General features: G+C 46.3%; 1 protein-coding gene across 1 annotated transcript; it reads left to right on the forward strand.

Moving 5' to 3' along the window:
* The first annotated feature begins 10730 nt into the window (after nt 1–10730).
* On the forward strand, nt 10731–23846 carry LOC144327886 (BPI fold-containing family B member 3-like). The gene is made up of 13 exons (XM_077929524.1): nt 10731–10816; nt 11940–12080; nt 12177–12240; nt 13074–13134; nt 14299–14393; nt 15172–15348; nt 16143–16196; nt 16300–16467; nt 17126–17193; nt 20588–20630; nt 21509–21572; nt 21677–21753; nt 23706–23846. The coding sequence occupies exons 1-13, from the start codon at nt 10731–10733 to the stop codon at nt 23844–23846; spliced, it is 1239 nt and encodes a 412-aa protein (XP_077785650.1).
* Nucleotides 23847–24540: the final 694 nt, after the last annotated feature.

Below are 24540 nucleotides of genomic sequence, written 5' to 3' on the forward strand. Positions count from 1 at the left end.
TTAAGCCTTCCCGCCTGTATATTTATTATTATTTATTTTTTTAAAAGTTGTATACCGCCCTTCATCCTAAGATCACAGGGCTGTTCACAACATAAAAATACAAAAGGAGAACACAAAATACATAATAAAGCAAAGACAAAGACCAAGTAATAACTCTTCTAGGGCACAAGGCCAGGCTCAAGGGAGCAGAGATGGACTCTTGGCTCTTTCTCCAGTTATTGCTCATTTATGGTCGTCAAGGTGCAACAGGACCCCTCCACTCATTGGAGGGAAGAGTAAGGGCTTCACCACCAGAAATAACATAAATGACAAAAGGAAACTGGATGTCACCAAAGTCCTGCTTCCTGCCTGCACCCCTCACAAGCCGCCTACATTCTTGCAAGGCACCCAGACAGGACAGTGTCCCATATATATGTTTATTCGGGTGTCAAAGGATCATTCGGAGTTCCTTGGCTGTGCAATTATGAGTCCAGTGGCTGTAAGGAGAAAATGAACTTATCCTTTGCAGTTAAGCATAAAAAGGTAAAGGGTAAAGAGACCCCTGACCATTACGTCCAGCCGTGGCCGACTCTGGGGTTGCGGTGCTCATCTCGCTTTATTGGCTGAGGGAGCCGGCGTACAGCTTCCGGTCACGTGGCCAGTGTGACTAAGCCGCTTCTGGCGACCCAGAGCAGCGCACAGAAACGCCCTTTACCTTCCCGCTGGAGCGGTACCTATTTATCTACTTGCACTTTGACGTGCTTTCGAACTGCTAGGTTGGCAGGAGCAGGGACTGAGCAACGGGAGCTCACCCCGTCGTGGGGATTCGAACCGCCGACCTTCTGATCGGCAAGTCCTAGGCTCTGTGGTTTATCCACAGTGCCACCTACGTCCCACAGTTAAGCATAGTGTTCGTAATAATAACAATAATTTTTATTATTTCTACCTCACCCATCTGTCTGGGTTGCCCCCGCCTCTCTGGGCAGCTTCCAACACGTATAAAAACATAAGAAAACATCAAACATTAAAAACCTCCCCACACAGGGCTGCCTTCAGGTGCCTTCCAAAACTTGTGTAGTTCTTTATTTCCTTGACATCTGACGGGAGGGTGTTCCACAGGGAGGGTGACACCACCAAGAAGGCCCTGTAACATCTCTTCTCACAGTGAGGGAACCAGCAGAAGACTCGGGGGGGGGGTCCAGGCTGAATGATGGGGGTGGAGATGCTCCTTCAGGTATACAGGGCCAAGTCCATTTAGGGTTTTAAAAATCAACACCAACTCTTTGAATTGTGCTCGGAAACATAGGTAAAGGTAAAGGGACCCCTGACCATTAGGTCCAGTCGTACTGGGAGCCAATGTAGATCCTTTAGGACCAGTGTTATGTGGTCCCAGTGCTGTGGATCTTTTTCAGCCCAGCTCCTTCGCACAGAGTTCCCCCTTTGCGAAGCCTTTGTCCAGGCCTCTGACTCTTCAAAGCGGCTTTTCCAAACAGGAGCTGCTTCCCAGGAAGACCTTGGAAAGGTCACCGCCGGGGAGGGACAGGACATTCCGCTTTTGCAACCAGGCGTCATCGCCTCCATCATCACACACGCCATGCCAGAGCTTGTAAGCAACCCGGTGACCTTTATTGCAGGACCGCTGACAGTGGCCTCCCCCTTCTTACGTGGATCTGGTTCCAATCCTGATGGGGATCAAAGGCCTCGATAACATGATACGGCCCTTGTCAGCAAACCATTGTGTGCCTCTCTCTCTCTCCTCCTCCTCTGGCACCGAAACTCATGGAGCTTGCAATGTCTCAGCTGGGACAATGGCCGCCTTAATAAGCTCCTTGTCACCTGAGCAGAACCTTGTGGCAGCAGCAGCGGCGAGGCTTGTTTGCCCGGAAGATCAGCTGTTCCTTTGAGCCAGAAAGCGGTTGGGGACAAGCCAACGCTTTTGCGTATCAGCCCTGCTGCCCATCAGAAGCAGAACAAGGCCCTGCAATCTCCGGGGTATAGGGATTGGGAAAGAGTAATTCTAAAGGGGAGCCGGAGAAAGGATTGATTGAATGAATGAATGATTGATCCCCTTCCTCCCGTCAGAGTGCAGAGCGACGAACCACAGAGAAATGCAATCTAAAAATCACATATCTCAAATGAAAAATGCAAAGCAATGCCGGCTGCTGAAATTCCAGTAAACATGTGAGACATCTTTTTTTTAAAAAAAATCTAATTTTTTATTAGATTTTTTTTACAAACAAACAAACAAACAAACAAACAAACAAACAAACAAACACATAGACACGAAACCAATTTCATATTACCCTACCACCCTAAATTAATCTTATATTTTATTAGATAATTTTATTTAAGGTAAAGGTAAAGGTACCCCTGCCCGTACGGGCCAGTCGTGCCTGACTCTAGGGTTGTGTGCCCATCTCACTTAAGAGGCCGGGGGCAGGCGCTGTCCGGAGACACTTCCAGGTCATGTGGCCAGCGTGATGAAGCTGCTCTGGCAAGCCGGCACCAGCGCAGCACACGGAAACGCCGTTTACCTTCCCGCTATAAAGCTGTACCCATTTATCTACTTGCACCCGGGGGTGCTTTCGAACTGCTAGGTGGGCAGGAGCTGGGACCGAAAGATGGGAGCTCACCCCGCCGTGGGGATTCGAACCGCCGACCATGCGATCGGCAAGCCCTAGGCGCTGAGGTTTTACCCACAGCGCCACCCGTGTCCCCACGTTTGTAAATTTTATTTACAAACAAACAAACAAACAAACAAACAAACAAACAAACACATAGACACAAAACAAATTTCATATTACCCTACCACCCTAAATCACAGACATTAAAACACCCTTGTGACTTCCCTCCACTGTCCCTCACCCTCCTATATATTATATTATAATATTTCACATTGCAATTTTTATCTAAATTTATATTTCTTCTCTTTTAACTATTTTTTTTAAACCAGCTTTACAAACATTGATCCAAACATATCAACATGTTAGTTTTTGAGCAGTACTTGGACATATAATCTTCAAACCATTTCCATTGTATTTTTATTTTCTGGTTTGATCAGTACCTTATTCCGGCAGTTAATCTTGCCGATTCTATAAATTCAATTAGTTTATTTATCCAGTCATCCTTTGTGGGTATATACTTCCCTTTCCAGTTTTGTGCAAGGAGTAGAATAATAACTTCCTATCTTTACCTATTATACTATAGGTATATAGGTATATATTATATTCCTATCTTTACCTATTATTATAAACAAAAACTAGAGAAAAAACATGTGAAACATCTATGTATGTATATATATCCATAGAATTGCAGAGTTGGAAGGGAACATGAGGATCATCTAGTCCAACCCCTTGCAGTGCAGGAATCTTTTGCGCAACATGGGACTCGAACCCACAACCTTAAGAGTCTCGTGCTCTACTGACTGAGCTATCCAGTATGTGTGTATCTATAACTTCTTTTAAAAAAGGCCCCCCTGTTAGAACTCAGGATAGTTCAGTCGGAAGAGCACGAGACTCTTAATCTTGTGGATTCAAGTCCCATGTTGTGCAAAAGATTGCTGGGGTATGGGCTAGATGAGCCTCGGAGAGCCCCCTTCCAACTCTACAATTCCATCATTCCACAGGCCTTCAGACTGTCCCGGGGCAAGAAAAGAACAGCTCCCTAGTTTGTGTCGTTTGCTTGGCAGATGCAAAACTTCCAGCAGGGCACCGACCCACCTGCCCCCAAATTTCTATCTGAGGATGTGTCAGTGATGCACCCAGGCAGGTTCCCAAGGGCTCTGCGCTGCCCAAGAGAAGGCCAATGCCAGCCCTTCTGCATGAGGTAAAGGTAAAGGGACCCCTGAGCATTAGGTCCAGTCGTGGCCGACTCTGGGGTTGCGGCGCTCATCTCGCTTTATTGGCCGAGGGAGCCGGCGTACAGCTTCCGGGTCATGTGGCCAGCATGACTAAGCTGCTTCTGGCGAACCAGAGCAGCGCACGGAAACGCCGTTTACCTTCCCGCTGGAGTGGTACCTATTTATCTACTTGCACTTTGAGGTGCTTTCGAACTGCTAGGTTGGCAGGAGCAGGGACTGAGCAATGGGAGCTCACCCCGTCGTGGGGATTCGAACTGCCGACCTTCTGATTGGCAAGCCCTAGGCTCTGTGGTTAACCCACAGTGCCACCCATGTCCCATTTCTGCATGAGGCTGCGTGGCAAAAGGGGAGGAAGCAAAGCGAGAGCTCCAAGGGGAAGGAACTGTGTGCCAGGAGGAGAAGGAGGCGGAGTTGGCCAACCTGACGATTTTGGTTTCTCTCCATTTCTTGGTTTTCTAAATTCATAAATGTAGGTTGTCTGCCCAAGGGCAGGGATTGCCTTATTACTTATTTTTGTCAGTTGCTCTGAGAGCCTTCTTTGGCTCAGCAAAGAGACAGAATTGCAGTAGCTCAGTGAGCCCAGTCCTGTTCCAAGCAGAGGAACTTCCACCAACAGACCTGCCTCTGGAGTTGCCCCCTGCTCCTTTTACTGGCCCTGATTTTCCTGGAATGCAGAAAAAAGAGTGGCAAAGCTGCTCCCTGCCTTGCAGATTCATCTCCCCACCAGGAAAAGCTTCTGCTTAGTTTCTGCATGGCTGGTTGCTCTCAAAGGTGCAGGAGCAGAGCTCCCTTTAAAAGGTTAAGAGGTGTAAGCAATAAAGCAGGTTTATTGAGAGGCATGTTTTGTTTCCACATTTTTGAATGACAATGCAAATGGTGATTTTTTATTATTATTTCAATCTGTCCACTGTACTATAGAGGGTTCCTGTCCCCTCCACCGTTGCCCCTTTCTTCCTTCACTTGTCATTTTTCACTTCACTCGATTTCTTTTTCCCTGGACAAGCGAGGTTGTTTGGCAAACCATAAGACGCACCTGACCATAAGACACACCTAGTTTTTAGAGGAGGAAAACAAGAAAAAATAATATTCTGAATGAAACAGTGGATGTATGATTTTTGTGGTTCATGCTGTGGCCACAGACATGTGATCTGATGGTGAGTTTGGGGTAGCCCAATGCAAAAATCCTGAGGATCCATGTGGATCCGTGCTTTGTAACCACATTTTTGTGCCATTGCGGCCCCACAAAACAGTGGGGGTGTGTGATTTTTTGGGGGAAGGCTGTAGCCATGGACATGCTATGTGATCTGATGGTGAATTTGGGGTGACCCAATGCAAAAATCCTGAGGATCCATGGGCTTTTACTTCCCCCCTCCCAGGCAGCCTCCTTTATTGCTAGCATCCCTTATCTCGCTTCCGATCCCACCGATCAGCTGCTTCCTTTCAACACTCCCTTCCTTCTTGTTTGCCTTAGTGTCTTTTCCTTAGCTGGAGCAGTTTTTTGCTCCTCCTTTTCTTCTAATTTCTCTCCTCATTGATTTAGTCTTCTTGTCTCCTCTCCTTGCAAGTTTGCTGTCTTTACCTTCCCGCTCCCAGGCAGCCTCCTTTATTGCTAGCATCCCTTATCTCGCTTCCGATCGCTTGCAGTCAGCGGCTTTGTTTCAACACCCACTTCCCTCTTTCAAAAAAAAGAAAAAAAAGCATGATCTGCTTTTTGCACCTAGGCAATTCAGCTCCAGGGACCACGCATTCACTCCATAAGATGCACAGACATTTCCCCTTACTTTAGGACGAAAAAAGTGTGTCTTATGGAGTGAAAAATATGGTATATTTGGATCAGGGCAATAGCCCATGGAGTGCAGCCTCCTGTTTTCCCAGTGGTCAACCAGATCCCTGTCGGAAACCCGCAAACAGGATTCGACCACAAGGTAGCTCTCCCCTCCTGCGGTTTCCAGCAACTCTCATTTGGAAGGGCTACTGCCTCCAGCTGTTGAGGCAGAGCATAGCCATCCTGGCTCGCAGCTACTGATAATTCCTTTTGCTTAAGGCCACGGTGCATTATGGATCTCCGAGGGCTGTTGCGCAGAAAGCATGAAATCAATGCTTGACCCCATCCTGCATAAGCCCTGGTGCAAACAAGGCCATAATCCCTTAAGTATTGTGGTCAACGTCTGATGCTAACTCTTGCTTCACCAACGCCTAGCATGGAACACACAATCCTGGCTCTCCCCTCGGTAGGCAGGAATGATTGACTTGGCCCCTCGGGAATTGGCACCCCAGATTAACGTTGAAGCAAATACACCTCCTTAGATGTTCAATACACATTGCTCAACGATTTGCACAGCTTTTCAGATTTCTAAGGAAATGTTTGCATTGGACATAAATCGCAAACCACTTGCTATTTTACACCCGAGCAAATATCATGAGTTGTCCACAAACAAGCCGGTTTTCCTCATTCCTGACACAGATATTAGATATATAAGGACCACACGCCATGGGTCTGAAGCATCTTCCTCAGGCGGCAACAGGTGAGGAGCATCTTGGGTCGCCTCAAGCTGAGTAAGGTAAGAGATGAGACGCCAAGGTTTGCTTCTCCCAAAGTAACCGCCGAGTTTGATTTCACAGCTCGGAAAGGATCTTGCAGGCGCTGGTGATCTCAGGCTGTGATCAGTTCAGTTCCGTTCACATTTGGATGCGAACCCAACCCATTCACACATCTCAAAATGATATGGGAACTGAAACAGAGATGGCCACTTTTGCGACACAGTGCAAAAATTAGGGAACAGGGTGCAGAAGGATACCTATATTAGTGAAGAAAAACATACAAAATGCATTAAGGCAAGGGAAATTGCTTGCAAAAATGTGTCTCTTGGGCAAAAGAGAGCCAGTGTGGTGCAGTGGTTAAGAGCGGTAGTCTTGTAATCTGGTGAACCGGGTTCGCGTCTCCGCTCCTCCACATGCAGCTGCTGGGTGACCTTGGGCTAGTCACACTTCTCTGAAGTCTCTCAGCCCCACTCACCTCACAGAGTGTTTGTTGTGGGGGAGGAAGGGAAAGGAGAATGTTAGCCGCTTTGAGACTCCTTCAAGGGAGTGAAAGGCGGCATATCAAATCCAAACTCTTCTTCTTCTTCTTCTTCTTCTTCAAAAAATGGCAAAATGATGTAGGAATGTGCCAACTTAAGACTGAAAAAGAAGAAGAGAGAAACTGAGAGACTCCTAAACTGACCGATTTGTCAGTCCTTACTCTTACATGGAATATGTCTCGTTTAACTCAATGGGACTCGCTTCTGGGAGACATTTATGGAAGGTGGTCTGTCAAATTCATTTCATGAAGGTTGGGCTTAATACGTTGTTGAATTGTTAACCAAACAGAGTTTGGCTTTTGTGGGGAAAGCTTTTCCGATGGGGAAAACACTGGATCCATTAGTCCTGCTCCAGTCGAGAGGCTGTAACTGAGCAGCAGAATACCTGTGGCTGCTTTGCATGCAGGATTCAACCCTTGGGGTCTCCAGCCATCAGGACTGGGGCAGACCTCGGGAGTGGGGTGAGGATGGAGATGTGCTGTGTGTCAGAATTAGGCATCCCTAGCAAAGATGGCCCAAAGGTCCGGCTCAGCATAAGGCAGGTTTGTACACAACAACAACAGCTAGAAGCTATGATAAATTTGTGTGGGGACAGCCCCCAGGCCAGGGTTTTAAATTCAAATATTCTCAATTCTAGAAATAGCTGGTTTCAGGGCTTAGAAAAAGATTACAAGATATAATTGGCTGCACTTAGCAAGTCAATGCATAAAATGGTTTTCTTAAAAATGCACGGACAAATCTTCCTTCCTTCCTTCCTTCCTTCCTTCCTTCCTTCCTTCCTTCCTTCCTTCCTTCCTTTTGACAACCGGTAATATTTTCTCTTTTTTTTTTTTTAAAAAAAGATTTTTATTAAAATTTCAAAGATTATATAACGACAAAACAGAACAATAAAACAAACAAACAATAACAAGTATAGTTTCAATCCCTTATTTTCTTGTAACTTGCTTCCCCGACTTCCTCATACCTCCCCTTTCTGTATACCAATTTCCAATTATTAATTCAGCAAATCCTCACCCTTATTTTTCATTTACATTTTTAACCTTTCTTTTCTTTACTTAACCATTACCGCTAGAAACCACATAATACTCTGGTTTCTCTTCAGATCGTATAAATCTTTCGCCTTTGACAACCGGTAATATTTTCTCAGGTACCAGATCAAGATGCTAAAGGCTTGGACTGTTCTCCTCCTTTGCGGCCTCCTGCCCTCCACCCAAGCTCTCACTGACGATGTCCTTTCGATGGCCCGGCTGCATAAGGATGTCCTGGAGAATGGTGAGCTCTGGAACTTTCTGATTTTTCTAAAATATGAAAATTCAGAGAAATGGCCAAGGGAACCACCCGACTCTTGAATGAGCATTTGCAGAGAAGCAGGAACTGGCAGCCTCCTCTTCAAAACAGGAGTGGGTACAGTGGTCTTGGCGTTTGTGTGCCCAGGTGTGCCTCTGCTACGGGCTTCGTCCCCTCGTGGGCCAGCACAGCCACTGAGACCCTCAGATCTGCACAGGTGTTTCATAGGATTGTAGAGCTGGAAGGGACACCAAGGGCCATCTAGTCCAACCCCCCTGCCATGCAGAAATCAAAAGCGAACAGGATAACGCATGCACAGTGGATGTGATGTGCGCTTTCCCAGGCTGCCATTCAGGTTTACACAGCCTCCATTTCTAAAAATAGGGGGGCCGTCTCAATCCAGACAATTGCATTGCCCCCTCCCAGCAGTTTATTTATTCAGCAATTAAAATATTTATATACCACTAAGCGGGTGGCGCTGTGGGTTAAACCACTGAGCCTAGGGCTTGCCGATCAGAAGGTTGGCGGTTCAAATCCCCGCAATGGGGTGAGCTCCCGTTGCTCGGTCCCTGCTCCTGCCAACCTAGCAGTTTGAAAGCACCTCAAAGTGCAAGTAGATCAATAGGTACCGCTCCGGCGGGAAGGTAAATGGCGTTTCCGTGCGCTGCTCTGGTGAGCCAGAAGCGGCTTAGTCATGCTGGTCAGCTGTACGCTGGCTCCCTCGGCCAATAAAGCGAGATGAGCGCCGCAACCCCAGAGTCCGCCACGACTGGACCTAATGGTCAGGGGTCCCTTTACCTTTCTTCAGTAAAAAAATAAATAAAAAATCAGGGTGGTTTACAACACCAGTGCATAAAACCATACAAATATTAAAATCAGAAATCACTCCCTATTGTCAGTTCCTGATACCTCGGGTTAAGTACTTAATTCGTTCCGGAGGTCCGTTCTTAACCTGAAGCTGTTCTTAACCTGAAGCACCACTTTAGTTAATGGGGCCTCCTGCTGCTGCCACACTGCTGCAGCACGATTTCTGTTCTCATCCTGAAGCAAAGTTCTTAACCCGAGGTACTATTTCTGGGTTAGCAGCATTTGTAACCTGAAGCGTATGTAACCCGAGGTACCACTGTATGTGAATGGTAATTGCAATATGAAAGGAGATTCTGAGTCAACATCTGGAAGAACTTTCTAATGGTAAGAGCTGTTAGACAGTGGAACAGGCTCCCTTGGGAGGTGATGGACTCTGTTTCTTTGGAGGTTTTAAGCAGAGGCTGGGTAGCCATGGGTCAGGGATTTGTTCGCTATGACTCCTGCATTGCAGGGGGCTGAAGCAGAAGTCCGCTTGAGGGTCTCTTGCAACTCTATGAAATGTCCTTGCCTGGACTCATACAGTCGAAGGATCCAGGCAGTTTATTGCCTGGGACGTGGAAAGAGGCAGGCTTAATAAACCAGGTTCAGTCCACCCAACCTCTGGTGGAAAAGCATGCTAATGAGATAGTTGTTTTGTGTCCTTGCGTAGAGCTGATGAGGACAATGTCAACGCTGACTTTTATTTCCTTGACTTCTGTCCCCTGTGCTCAATGCTGTCTCTTCCTTCCAGGCATCTCAGATACGCTGGCCAAAGGCAACCTGCTCCAGGGACTCTTGGGGCAAGTGCTTGGTGGAGACCTTCTAGGAGGGATCCTTGGAGGCCAAGGAGGTCCTCTCGGCTTGGTCGGAGGCTTGGCTGGAGGTGCCCTTGGAGGCCAAGGAGGAGGTCCTCTCGGCTTGGTCGGAGGCTTGGCTGGAGGTGCCCTTGGAGGCCAAGGAGGAGGTCCTCTCGGCTTGGTAGGAGGCTTGGCTGGTGGTGCCCTTGGAGGCCAAGGAGGAGGTCCTCTCGGCTTGGTCGGAGGCTTGGCTGGAGGTGCCCTTGGAGGCCAAGGAGGAGGTCCTCTCGGCTTGGTAGGAGGCTTGGCTGGTGGTGCCCTTGGAGGCCAAGGAGGAGGTCCTCTCGGCTTGGTCGGAGGCTTGGCTGGAGGAGTTCTTGGAGGCCAAGGCGGAGGACCTCTTGGGATTGTTGGCGGTGCCCTGGGAGGCAAAGGAGGTCTCCTCGGTGGTGTCCTTGGACGTGAAGGTCTCCTTGGGTGAGTTAGCTCTTTTACTGAGAAAAACACAGGGGGCAGAACTCAACACTTCCCTATGGCAAGATGTAGATGTTGCTTTGTGGATTTAGCTTCTGCTCCTGACTGTCTCTCCTTCACCTTCCAGCTTGAAGTTGGTGGACGTCGTCCTTCCTAAAGTCTCACTGAAATTCTTGAAAGGCGTTGGGGTCGGACTGAACATCTATACCAAAGTTGCTCTCAAGGGAGATACGTGAGTTGACTTCCATGGGACGTAGCAAGCGGGGAGAGCGATGGCTCAGTGGCTGAGCACCTGCTATGTAGGCAGAAGAATCCAAGTTCAATCTCTAGCAGCATCTCCAGGTTGGGCTGAGAAACCCTGGAGAGCCACTGCCAGTCAGTGTAGGCAAAGCTGAGCTAAATGGACCAATGGTCATGACTCTGCATAAGGCAGCCTTCCATGTTCCTGTTGAGAAGTCCCAAGAATTTTCTCCTCTGATTCATCCTCCAAAAGTGTATGATGATTTTAATTTCATCAGGAATTTCCCAGGTGTTCTCTTATCCTAGCCAGTTCAGGATAGAGTCTTTGATGATGATGATGATTATAAAAAAAACCTTAAACAGCATTGAAGTATCCTGAAGATTTATTTGGGACACAATCTCCTGCTTCAAATACATGGTTGGGTTGCTTGGGTTGGGGGATAGGTTTCCATGTACAGGTGGCGATCCTTCACTCAAAGCAGCTCCCTCATTCACTTCTATGGAATAAGCCAATGTACGGTACCTGCTCGTTCGTGGATTGGGTCCCCATCACTGAATGTGGATCATTATATCTACGAGCGATTCCATGAGACATCTATGCACACACATATCTCTGGATCCAACTTCAATTCTACTTAAGTGCCCATGTGCACAGGGACATAGACTCATAGACGTGTGGCATCAGGAGGGACGCACAGGGTCATGTAGTCCTGCCTCCTGCAATGTAGGAATCACAAGAGGTCGCTTCTTGATTTCCACAAGGGGAGAAACCTTTTCCACGTGAAAAGTAAAATTTGTAGAGAGTAGCATCTGTGCAGTACTCACAGATAGTGTACAAGAGGGATCTGCAACACAATATTGTAGTTCCAGCCAGCCAGCCATGCCCTTTCCAGGATACTCCATCCCCCTTCCCTCAGTTCCCCAACCCTTCCCCCAGCTGTCAGTCATCATTCTATGGCCACTGAGCACAGTCATTCCTTCTTATTGGGCTGTTGGGAGCAGGTCTCCCCTAGCTTCATTTTGTATCTCTCTCTCTAAACCATTTGTGTATTTGGGTTCACCAAGCATTCATGGCTGGTGCCATTTCGGGTACTTAAAGACCAATACTTGGGAGAACTGAGACCGCAGTTACACAGTGTAATGGGAGATAACTTCCATTATCCATCTTTGTCAAAATAATAGATTTCAAAACATGCTGGGGGAAACAAAACCATACCCAGGATAGGAGTCGTGGGACCTGCAGGGCATTTTTGATATTTGTGCCCCAAGCAATGCCTGACAAAGAAGCCATTGCAATCTGAGTACCTGCAGAATACATTTTGAAACTGGACCTGGTTCGGTGATCGATCTCATCTCCACCTCTTCTCTGTCTTCCAGGCTTTTGGGTGGGCTGCTGAATCTTCTGGTGGAAGTGAACATCACAGCAAACGCACGTCTGGTCCAGGACAAGTCAGGCACTCCCATCCTAGTTGTGGAAAACTGCAAGACCAACCTGGGTAACATTCAGATCCTGTCTGGGTGAGTGACCAGAGGTCCTGAGGAACACAGCCACTGTGGCGACTAGACACTGAAACACCATAAGGACTCACGGTCCCCAATTATTTTCTTCCTTAGGTTCCTTCCGCTCAACTTGGACAGGGTCTTGACTAACCTCCTGAGCAATGTCCTCCCAGGAGTGGTGAGTCTTCCGAGAATTTGCCAGCTCAGTTGTCGATCACTTTCTTTGCATCATAGTTTTGCTGAATTTAGGAGAGGCATTGCTATTCAGAGTAGACTGCACAGGATGAGATGGAGCAACAGACATAGTTAAGGCGGCTGTAAATACTGATACAAGGCAAAAGGATACCCTAGGAATTTTATTTGTTTATTTATTATTGCAATTATGCCCCACCTTCTTCTGCAAGAAGCTCAAGGTGGCTCACGGGGTTCTCCTCTTCTTCGTTGAATCCCAACAAGCCTGTGAGGTAGGCTAGGCTGAGAGGCAGTGACTGGCCCAAGGTCGCACCCAGTGAGCTTCATGGTTGAGCAGGAATTCGAACCCTGGTCTCTTAGGTCCTAGTCCAACTCTCTAACCACTACACCACACTGGCTCACACTGGCTCCACACTTGAAGTGGAGACTGCCAATAGGGGGAACCTTTGGCTCTCCAGCTGTTCCTGAACCACAACTCCCATCATCCTCGACCATTGCCCATATTTCTAGGGCTGATGGGAGCTGTAGTTCAGTAGAAGCTGGAGGGCCAAAGGTTCCCTACCTCTGAGTTAGAGTTTTACCCTTCTGGCAATCAGGATGACCAATAGCTGCTGCAAGTAAAAGAGGACTCTTCACCCCTTGTTGTCCTTGTCTGCCATTGCATCTCTGGGATGCCACCAGATTAAGCAGATGAGAATTTCTTTCTTGCAAGCGGCCGGCAGGCTGCACAGGGAGATTTATTTTTCAGATAACACAACAAAGGATGTGGGGACCATTCAGTTCTGTGGCTTCACTCCTGCTCCTTTCCCTTTCTTGCAGCTGTGTCCGGTTGTAGATCTTGTGCTGAATATTGTGAACACCCTTCTTGGCACCGTCAACAGTAAGTTTTCCATGACTTCCACCTTCCCCATCTCCTTTGGATCATCAACTAGCATATATAATGTTGCACAACTTGCTGTCTCCCCACTTTGAACTGTCAGAGCGCCCCACCACCACTGCTGCTTCCCCCAGGAACAAACGGCAGTTGGGGTTTTCTGCAATTTGGGTTTGCTCTTATTCAGCGCCATAAAGCAGGTTTTCGCAGGGCAAGTGCCATGGCAAAAAAACAAACAAAACGAACGCTTGGATGCAGAGCTTTAAAGCGAAGACCTGTGCTTAGAAATGAGGCACAAAACAAGACAGGATGATGATCCCTTAATGTACAGGGTTGTTGCATTGTTGGCTGAGACATTGCTTGCGAAAGGGTTTGAGCCGTCTAAAAGCACAAGTGAAATGCTTAGCTATGTGTTGTGTAAAGTCCCACCTCGTTTTGTTGTTGTTGTTGTTGTTGTTGTTGTTTAGTCGTTTAGTCGTGTTGGACTCTTTGTGACCCCCTGGACCAGAGCACGATAGGCACTCCTGCCTTCCACTGCCTCCCCCAGTTTGGTCAAACTCATGCTGGTAGCTTCAAGAACACTATCCAACCATCTCATCCTCTGTTGTCCCCTTCTCCTTGTGCCCTCCATCTTTCCCAACATCAGGGTCTTTTCCAGGGAGTCTTCTCTTCTCATGAGGTGGCCAGAGTATTGGAGCCTCAGCTTCAGGATCTGTCCTTCCCTTGAGCACTCAGGGCTGATTTCCTTAAGAATGGAGAGCTTTGATCTTCTTGCAGTCCATGGGACTCTCAAGAGTCTCCTCCAGCACCATAATTCAAAAGCATCAGCCTTCTTTATGGTCCAGCTCTCATTTCCATACATCACTACTGGGAAAACCAGAGCTTTAACTATACTTGTTGGCAAGGTGATGTCTCTGCTTTTTAAGATGATGTCTAGGTTTGTCATTGCTTTTCTACAAAGTCTAGTACCTTGCTTCATTTAAAGATTTTCAGAGACTTTGGAACTAAAGATTTCATTTTGTACTTGTTATGGTTTGAAGGAATTCTACAAAGATTGTCTATTGCATATGTACATGGTCATCGTGTTGCCTAGACATTGCCGACGTTCTCTTTGCAACACAGGGGTTTGTTTGGTTACTTACTCCTTACTCTTTTTTATTTCCTCCACAGGCATCTGCCCATTCGGTACGCTGGGAAAACTACATTACACCCTGGCTGGCCTGCCGTGGTTCAGCGATGAACAACAAATCGTGCTGAATCTGAATGTAAGGCACCTTTATTGATCAATTGATCGATTAATTGCCTTTATATCCCACCTCTTCCTCCAAGCCGCTCAAGGTGGCCTACATGCTTCTCCTCCTCCCCATTTGAGTCTCAGAACAACAACCCTGTGAGGAAGGCTAGGCTGAGAGAGAGAGAAGCAGAGAATAACAACAGCTAGTTATCAACCCATCTAGCAGCTCAGCCCCAGGGAAAATCCTGATGTGAAAGCCTTCACATTAAGCCATTCCCCATTTCGGTGTCAATTAAACAATTCCAGGCATAGGCAAACTCGGCCCTCCAGATGTTTTGGGACTACAACTCCCATCATCCCTGACCACTGGTCCTCTTAGCTAGGGTTGATGGGATTTGTAGTCCCAAAACATCTGGAGGGCCGAGCCTCTTTCATTACATACCGATATGATGCTTTGCAGGGTTAAAGAAAGAGAAAAATTGTGTAAAAAAGTATAAAGATAGAGGTAATCTATGTTTAGATTAGATTAGAATGATGATATGGTTTTATTTGTAGATGTGTGTTTTTGTTTTTTGTGTTTTTGTGTTCTTTTTTCTGTTTTGTTTTGTTTTCTTCTTTGTACTGTTTTATTTTGGATTCAATGTTTGTAATTTTTGTTGTAATTTTGCATTGAAAATAGTTTTTTTAAAAAACAAAAACATCTGGAGGGCCGAGTTTGCCTATGCCTGAATTATACTTAACAGACGTCCAGGACTGTGGACACCCAAATGTCTCTGATCTTCTGATTTTTCCTTTTATGTTTCTTCCAGGTCTTAGTGCTTGATAATGAAGGCAACTCCATCAAGCTTCCCCCAAGCAAGCTGCCCTCCCTTCCTCCAGCTGGGGACCAGACTTCCCAGTTGCTTCTCTCTGGTGACCTCATTTCCTCCTTGCTGCAGCTGGTAATGAAGAACGGGCAACTCAACGTAGACATCACTGACCAAGCGGTGAGTCGCCTGCCCCAGAAATGATAGTCCTTGAAGAGTCTGCAAAGGATAATAATAATAATAATAATAATAATAATAATAATAATAATAATAATTTATTTATACCCCGCCCATCTGGCTGGGCTTCCCCAGCCACTCTGGGCGTCTCCCAACAAAATACTAAAATACCGTAATACATCAAACATTAAGAGCTTCACTAAACAGGGCTGCCTTCAGATGTCTTCTAAAAGTCTGGTGGTTGTTCTTCTCTTTGACATCTGGTGGGAGGGCGCCACCACCAAGAAGGCCCTGTTATGTACTGAGTTGAATAGGATCCAAAAGGCAGCAGTCTGATTGGTCCTAGAAGGTTTGATCTTCTGGCAGTCCATGGGACTCTCAAGAGTCTCCCCCAGCACCATAATTCAAAAGCATCAATTATTCGGCGGGCAGCCTTCTTTATGGTCCAGCTCTCACTTCCATACATCACTACTGGGAAAACCATAGCTTTAACTAGACGGACCTTTGTTGGCAAGGTGATGTCTCTGCTTTTTAAGATGCTGTCTAGGTTTGTCATTGCTTTTCTCCCAAGAAGCAGGCGTCTTTTAATTTCGTGACACAAACATATATACCCATTAATTCTCAGCCTCAGTTTTGCACCTGTAAAGTGAGAACAACCCCTCTCCCCATCTTTCTTTGTTCTGAGAGGATGAACATGAAGGAAATCACCACGTCAGGCTGAAGGGGAAAAGGTTAGGGTGGCATTTAGAAGACATTCCCCTTTTAAAATTCTTTGCATCCATCTTGCTTTCCCCCAGCTCCGTGGAGCCGTCCCACTGACAACGTCTGCACTTCAATCTGTGCTACCTCAGGTAAGGATGCCCTATTGGGCATATCGCTTTTGGTGTGTGTATGTGAAGTGATTTGCCCCTGCGCCCTGAGTGCGAATCATTCTCCCTGTCCCATTTTTTACAGCTGTCCCGGCTGCTGCCAACAAGCCTGCCCCTGGTGGTCAAGATCCGGATCAGCGACCTTCCGGGAGTGTCTTTGCAAAACGGGAAGCTCACGGTGACCCTCGCTGCTGCCGTTGATGTTTTCGCCCTCGCAGACTCTGGCCCTGAGCTTCTCTTTGGGTTGAATGCTGTAAGTAACAAGATGGGGTGAATGGTGCATGGCTTGGAACTCCAACCCCCGGCCTGCCCTGGGTATCTACCCGTTGCGATTGAAAGTTCGTAAGAACATCAGAACAGCTTTGCCGGTTCAGGCCAGTGACCCGTCTAGTCCAGCATCCTGTTCTCACAGTGGCTGACCATATGCCTGTGGGAAATTCGCAAGCAGGATTCGAACGCAAGACCCCTCTCCCTTCCTGTGGTTTCCAGCAACTGATATTCAGAAGCATTGTGGAGGCAAAGGTGGTAGTCATTGCTAGCACTCTTGGCTCAATATTTCTTTTCAAAGAACCTTTGCTTGGGTGTCAGTAATCCCATCCCACCCCCAATTGTCTCTGTGTTGGGTTTATTTATTTCTTTAAATGACACTTAGGTGTCCTTGAAAGCCACCCAGATTCCTCTTTCTAGGTGTGGCAGTTCCTTTTAGCCAAAAGGAAGGAGGGCATGCAACGAAGAGCCCTCCCTGACCTCAGTGGGGCATAGAAGTTGGGGACAGAACAGAGCAGAATCGTAGAATCATAGAAGGGACCTGACTCTAGTCGTCTAGTCCAACCCCCTTGCAATGCAGGAATCTCAACCCAAAAGCGAAAGGAAAGGGGCCAGTCTCTTACCCAGTCATCTTGCATTTACAGCAAATCGACTTGAGTGGATCTGTCCGCATTTCAGGAGCAAAATTGGCCGTCTCCTTATCTCTTGACAAGTAAGTGGATCTTGATGCTCTAGATCAGGGGTCAGCAAACTTTTTCAGCAGGGGGCCGGTCCACTGTCCCTCAGACCTTGTGGGGGGCCGGACTATCTATCTATCTATCTATCTATCTATCTATCTATCTATCTATCTATCTATCTATCATCTATCTATCTATCTATCTATCTATCTATCATCTATCTATCTATCTATCATCTATCTATCTATCTATCTATCTATCTATCTATCTATCATTTTTCTATCTATCTATCTATCTATCTATCTATCTATCATCTATCTATCTATCTATCTATCTATCTATCTATCATCTATCTCTATAATCTCTAATAGAGATAAAGAGATATAGAGATCTCTATATCTCTATCTCTATCATCTATATATCTCTATCTCTCTATTTCTCTATCTCTATTTCTATCTATATCATCTCTCTCTCTCTCTCTCTCTCTCATCTATCATCTATCTATCTATCATCTATCTATCTATCATCTATCTATCTATCATCTATCTATCTATCTATCTATATCTATCTATCTATCATCTATCTATCTCTATCTCTATCTCTATCTCTATCTCTATCTCTATCTCTATCTCTATCTCTATCTCTATCTATCTCTATCTCTATCTCTATCTCTATCTCTATCTCTATCTCTATCTCTATCTCTATCTCTATCTATCTCTATCTCTATCTCTATCTCTATCTCTATCTCTATCTCTATCTATCTCTATCTCTATCTCTATCTCTATCTCTATCTCTATCTATCTCTATCTCTATCTATCTCTATCTCTATCTCTATCTCTATCTCTATCTCTATCTCTATCTCTATCTATCTCTATCTCTATCTCTATCTCTATCTATCTCTATCTCTATCTCTATCTCTATCTCTATCTCTATCTATCTCTATCTCTATCTCTATCTCTATCTCTATCTCTATCTCTATCTCTATCTCTCTCTATCTCTATCTCTATCTCTATCTCTATCTCTATCTATCTCTATCTCTATCTCTATCTCTATCTCTATCTCTATCTCTATCTCTATCTATCTATCTATCTATCATCTATCTATCTATCTATCTATCTATCTATATCTATCTATCTATCTATCTATCTATCTATCTATCTATCTATCTATCTATCTATCTATACCTATCATCTATCTATCATCTATCTATCTATATCTATCTATCTATCATCTATCATCTATATCATCTATCTATCTATTTATATCATCTATATCTATCATCTTTTGGGATGCGGGTGGCGCTGTGGGTAAGAGCCTCAGTGCCTAGGGCTTGCCGATCGAAAGGTCGGCGGTTCGAATCCCTGCAGCGGGGTGCACTCCCGTTGCTCGGTCCCAGCGCCTCCCAACCTAGCAGTTCGAAAGCACCCCCAGGTGCAAGTAGATAAATAGGGACCGCTTACTGGCGGGAAGGTAAACGGCGTTTCCGTGTGCTGCGCTGGCTCGCCAGATGCAGCTTGTCACGCTGGCCACGTGACCCGGAAAGTGTCTCCGGACAGCGCTGGCCCCCGGCCTCTTAAGTGAGATGGGCGCACAACCCTAGAGTCGGACACGACTGGCCCGTACGGGCAGGGGTACCTTTACCTTTACCTTTATATCTATCATCTATCTATCTATCATCTATCTATCATCTATCTATCTATCTATCTATCTATCTATCTATCTATCATCTATCATCTATCATCTATCATCTATCTATCATCTATCTATATCTATCTATATCTATCTATCATCTATCTATCTATCTATATCTATCTATCTATCTATCTATCTATCTATCTATCTATCTATCTATCATCTATCTATCTCTATCTATCTATCTATCTATCTATCTATCTATCTATCTATCTATCTATCATCTATCATCTATCATCTATCATCTATCTATCATCTATCTATATCTATCTATCATCTATCTATCATCTATCTATCTATCTATATCTATCTATCTATCTATCTATCTATCTATCTATCTATCTATCTATCTATCTATCTATCTATCATCTATCTATCTCTATCTATCTATCTATCTATCTATCTATCTATCTATCTATCTAATCTATCTATCATCTATATCTATCTATCTATCTATCTATCTATCTATCTATCTATCATCTATCTATATCTATCTATCTATCATCTATCATCTATCTATCTATCATCTATCTATCATCTATATCTATCCGAATTCCTATGCCCCACAAATAACCCAGAGATGCATTTTAAATAAAAGCACACATTCTACTCATGTTAAAAAACACTGATTCCTGGACAATCCACCGGCCGGATTTAGGTGTTTGGGCCGGATCCAGCCCTCAGGCCTTAGTTTGCCTACCCATGCTCTAGATCCCTAGGTTATGGTGCAGAATAACAAACGGCATTTGGACAAGACTGGAGTTAAGGTGGTGTCAGTGGTTTTTCCACACAGGGACACTGAGCCGAGGGTGGGGTGGGGGGCGCCAAAATAGTAGTAGCAAAACCTATATTTATATGGGTACCTGCTGAGAAGATCCATTAAAAAGCAACTGTACCAAAAGGAATTGTTGTGAAAATAAGAAATGTTTAGGGGGCTCATCAAATTTTGTCCTTGCTTGGGGCCACATTACCAAAATCCGTCCCTGATTTGGAGAAAGTCTCCCTTTAGACCAGTGGTTCCCAAAGTGGGTGATGCTGCCCCCTGGAGGGCAGTGGGATTACCTAGGGGTTGCTAAGAGGTATGGGGGGGTATAGGGACGCGGGTGGCGCTGTGGGTAAAACCTCAGTGCCTAGGACTTGCTGATCGCATGGTCGGCGGTTCGAATCCCCGCGGCGGGATGCGTTCCAGTCGCTCGGTCCCAGCGCCTGCCAACCTAGCAGTTCGAAAGCACCCCCAGGTGCAAGTAGATAAATAGGGGCCGTTTACCAGCGGGAAGGTAAACGGCGTTCCGTGTGCTGCGCTGGCTCGCCAGATGCAGCTTTGTCACGCTGGCCACATGACCCGGAAGTGTCTGCGGACAGCGCTGGCTCCCGGTCTATAGAGTGAGATGAGTGCACAACCCTAGAGTCTGGCAAGACTGGCCCGTACGGGCAGGGGTACCTTTACCTTTAACTTATGGGGGGGTATGGGGGGGACCAGAGGTGTAGTCCATGAATCTTGATTCTGCACTGTGCTTATAGCCCCCTTTCTTCCTGATCTTTTACCGGCCGTGCTCTGGAAGCTCTGCAGACCACCCTCCCCCAACATGATGTCCTCTACATGTCTTGGACTACAGTTCCCATCAGTCCCAACCAGTTGTAGTCCAAGATGACTAGGGGCCATCAGATGGTGGAGGACTTCTCCGTGCCAGATGTGCAGCCTAGCACCCAATGCTTTCCTTTCCTTTCCCTTCACAGCGTCAGCCTCAACGTCACGTCTTCCCAGATCGGCTCCTTTGATGTAAGACTCCCTTCCACCAAATACTGCAGTGGACCCCTTGGAGAAGATTTTGAGGGAGCAGAGCAGGGTGGGGTGGGGAGAAGAAGTCCTGTCCCATGAGCAGAACTCCCAAGGTCTCTGCAATCTCACCTGGAACTTGAAAGAGAAAGAGATGGCTGAACTCGTCCAGGATTGGGGGTTTCTGCTGGAGCAGAGGTGGAGACGGCATCTGGGGCAGCCACACAAACCCTTGGGTGCTTGAGCTACAAAGTCCCATCATAGAATTGTGAAGTTGGAAGGGTCCTCCAGGGTCATCCAGTCCAACCCCCTGCAATGCAGGAATCTCAGCCAGAGAATCCCTGGCAGAGGGATGGCCACCCAACCTCTGCTTAGGAACCTCCAATGAAGGGGAGCTCATCACCTCCTGAAGAAGTCATACAGTCATACCTCAGGTTACAGACGCTTTGGGTTGTGCGATTTCAGGTTGTGCATCTCGCCAAACCCGAAAGTACCAGAACGGGTTACTTCTGGGTTTTGGCACTTTCACATGTGCAGAAGCACTAAATCGCTCTTTGCGCATGTACAGAAGCGCCAAATCGCAACCCTCGTATGGGCAGATGCGGCGCTGCGGGTTGCGAACATGCTTCCCGCATGGATCACGTTCGCAACCCGAGCGCCCACTGTACTGTCAGAAAGTTCTTCCTAATGTTTAGCTGGGAAATATTTGAAGTAAGCAACCCAGCAGGTCACATCTCCATAGCTGTCAGCTTTTCCCTTTTCTTGCGAGGAATCCTATTCGGAATAAGGGAATTTCCCTTAAAAAAAGGGAAACGTTGACAGCTATGCACATCTCTTTCTCTCACCAACTGATGATGCAGAAGTTTCTCTTTCTTTTGCAGGTTGCCGTACTCAAAACCTGGATCACAAACCTTCTCAGAATTGGATACCTGCCTGTGATCAACGGTAAAAGAGCCATATTTGTACCAATAGGTGTTCCATTTCAGCATTGCCTTTGGGATGCGACAACCATTCTGCATGTCTAGCGTTGTTTCTTGGTTTTCTTCCAGGTGCCCTGGAGATAGGAATCCCACTCCCTAACCTCTTCAACCTGAACTTCGCCGCTGGGGATGTCAACATTGTTGATGTAAGATCTCAGCTGCTCATTTCTTGAAAACCGGGCTTTAACGTAGGCTGAGCATGACCTTGAACAAATCTGTAACATGTTCCACAATGCGCCTGGGAACCCGCAACTTAGTGGGTTGTATTCAATGCTAAAGGACCCCTGACCATTAGGTCCAGTCGTGGCCGACTCTGGGGTTGCGGCGCTCATCTCACTTTACTGGCCGAGGGAGCCGGCGTACAGCTTCCGGGTCATGTGGCCAGCAGGACTAAGCCGCTTCTGGCGAACCAGAGCAGCGCACGGAAACGCCGTTTACCTTCCCGCCAGAGCGGTACCTATTTATCTACTTGCACTTTGACGTGCTTTCGAACTGCTAGGTTGGCAGGAGCTGGGACTGAGCAATGGGAGCTCACCCCGTCACGGGGATTTGAACCACCGACCTTCGGATTGGCAAGTCCTAGGCTCTGTGGTTTAACCCACAGCGCCACCCGCGTCCTGCAGTGCTACTTCTGACTCAAAGTAAACTCCATTGAGGTTAATGGATGTGATGTTCCTTAATTTCAATGGGGTTTACTCTAAATAGGGCTCAGTTTAAAACGGTCCAGTGATTGACACATAACCTGAATGTCAGGGGAGGAAGAGGGGCAGAGGAAAGCATGCTTTCTACTGCTGGAGAGAGGAGAGTGGGTGGCTTATGATCTAAGGAACTTCATATGTCTTTATTTGATGAGATTGACTGATGTGATAGTAGGAGAAATGTAACAGACAAGAGGCAAAGAAAATCAAGAAAATCAAAGGGATTTGAGATTCAGGAGCCAAGCATGCTTTTAATTCTGTCAGGACAGATCTATCCCTTCCAGTGTTTCTGTTTCTATTTTCTCCAGTCTTAAATCCAGTTCTCCATGTTGGGATACTGCCAGGGAGACAAATGCCATCATGCCTCCACGCCGGTCTCCCGTAGAACAGTATCAGTCAATTAGTGACATGAGCCTCAGAAATAACTGTCCACATTCCAGGACTCACGCACGCCCTTTTCGCAGAGTTCGCACAATGAAAGATTCACCCAGGGGAGCAGCATATTTACAGCTTTATTCAGCGTTGGTCAGAACAAAGGAAAAAACATGACTGCCTGCCTGCGTGTCAGGCAACAGAGAGAAACAAAAGCTATATACAAAACAGAAACTTCTTGTGAGCAGGAAATACGCAGGCTGTGACTCACAACAGCCTGTCCCCTTTTTAAGGTGGAATGGAAATATCCTAACATCCTCCCCCTTTCCGTGTAACCTGTAGTACCTGTGGTTCAACCCAATTGCAACCTCTGTACATAAACCTTAAGTTGTTCTCTGTTAACAACCTTAGACAACAGATCAGCAGGAATTTCATTTCGTGGCATGGAGGACACCTGAATGAGTCCTTTCTGAATACACTCTCTTGCACGATGTAGCTTAATCTGCAAGTACTTGGTTCTTTGCTTGCAACTCTCTGAGTTCAGCAAAACCAAACAGGATCTATTGTCTTGCTACACTCGTATAGGACATTTCACAGAAACTCTGATGTCCTGAGCCGTTGAGCCTCCCTGACAGTATCCCAACACTCCGTAGTTCCACAGCAGGTTTTCTTAAAACTGATAACTTACTTAATGAATTGTATGCCTTTCACTGCTGCTTTCTCTTAATACTGCCATTTGTAATGGAGTTCTGACTAATACACACATATTAGTATGCTATGTTCAAGAACATATGCCTTTTTCGCACACTTTCCTCCAATATATGCAGTTTCTGTTATTTTGCTGGAGAACTGCACCACGAAACTGGGGTATGTGCAAATTTAGCAGGATAGCCATGTGTTGGGCTCACATAGTGATTGGAGATGTTCCAGTTTCTCATTGAAATGCAGCCAGGTTTCTTCTGTAACTGTGATGCTTTTCTTCTCGGCAGAATGCATTGCTGGCGAGCGTGACTCCTAAACTCCTCTAGAGTAAACGTATCCGCACAGCTGCAGAAATGATCTTCAAGGCAGAAGTCTCCTCCTCGCTCCTTGCTGTTCCCGGTGACATCTTGGCCCAGGAATCTGACTGCAGAAGAGTCTTCTCTCATCCTCCTTCATCGTCTCATTGAGCTGCAGAGCTGCCTTTAGAATGACCTCAGCTATGTTTCCTCTAGTTCTGCCTTGGCAAGAACTCTGGGCTGCTTGTGTACTGTCTGGGGTGCTTATTGACATCCTCGCTCAGTAAAAATATGTCACTTTCTCAGCAATTATAGCATGTCTGTGTTTTTCTTCCACTTTCAATACACTTTGAAGACCTTTTCATGTCTCCTGCCGGCTACAGTTTTAGCCAAACCATCCCTCCTCACCTGTAAAATATTAGTAAAGGGAGACACGGGACCACTGCTACTTCTCCATATTAATTTTATTCCGTAAAACTTATATACCACTCGATTATAGAAAAACAACAATGCCCTAACAACACTCAAAGTGGTTTACAACTCTGGGCTGCTTCAAAGAGCCCTTTTGCAAACGGCTCCGACCCCCACTCATCAGCAGAAGAGCAAGGATTGAATCCTGCTGGGCGCAGTGGGCATAGCTAATTCAGGATCAAACCCTGTCCTCCTGCCCATGAGCTAGCATCACCAGTGATGTGGTGTGGTGTAGTGGTTAGAGTATTGGACTATTAGGACCTGGGAAACCACCACAGTACACAGCCATTATGAGTGGTAGGCATTGATGGCTTCCATTTTAAAGCCGTCCAAATTAGTGGCCTTCTCCATTTTCTTCAGCCTCAGACTTCCAACATTTGCTTTGTTCCGTGAA

This window comes from Podarcis muralis, chromosome 5 (assembly GCF_964188315.1).
Source record: "Podarcis muralis chromosome 5, rPodMur119.hap1.1, whole genome shotgun sequence".
Taxonomy (NCBI): Eukaryota; Metazoa; Chordata; class Lepidosauria; order Squamata; family Lacertidae; genus Podarcis; species Podarcis muralis.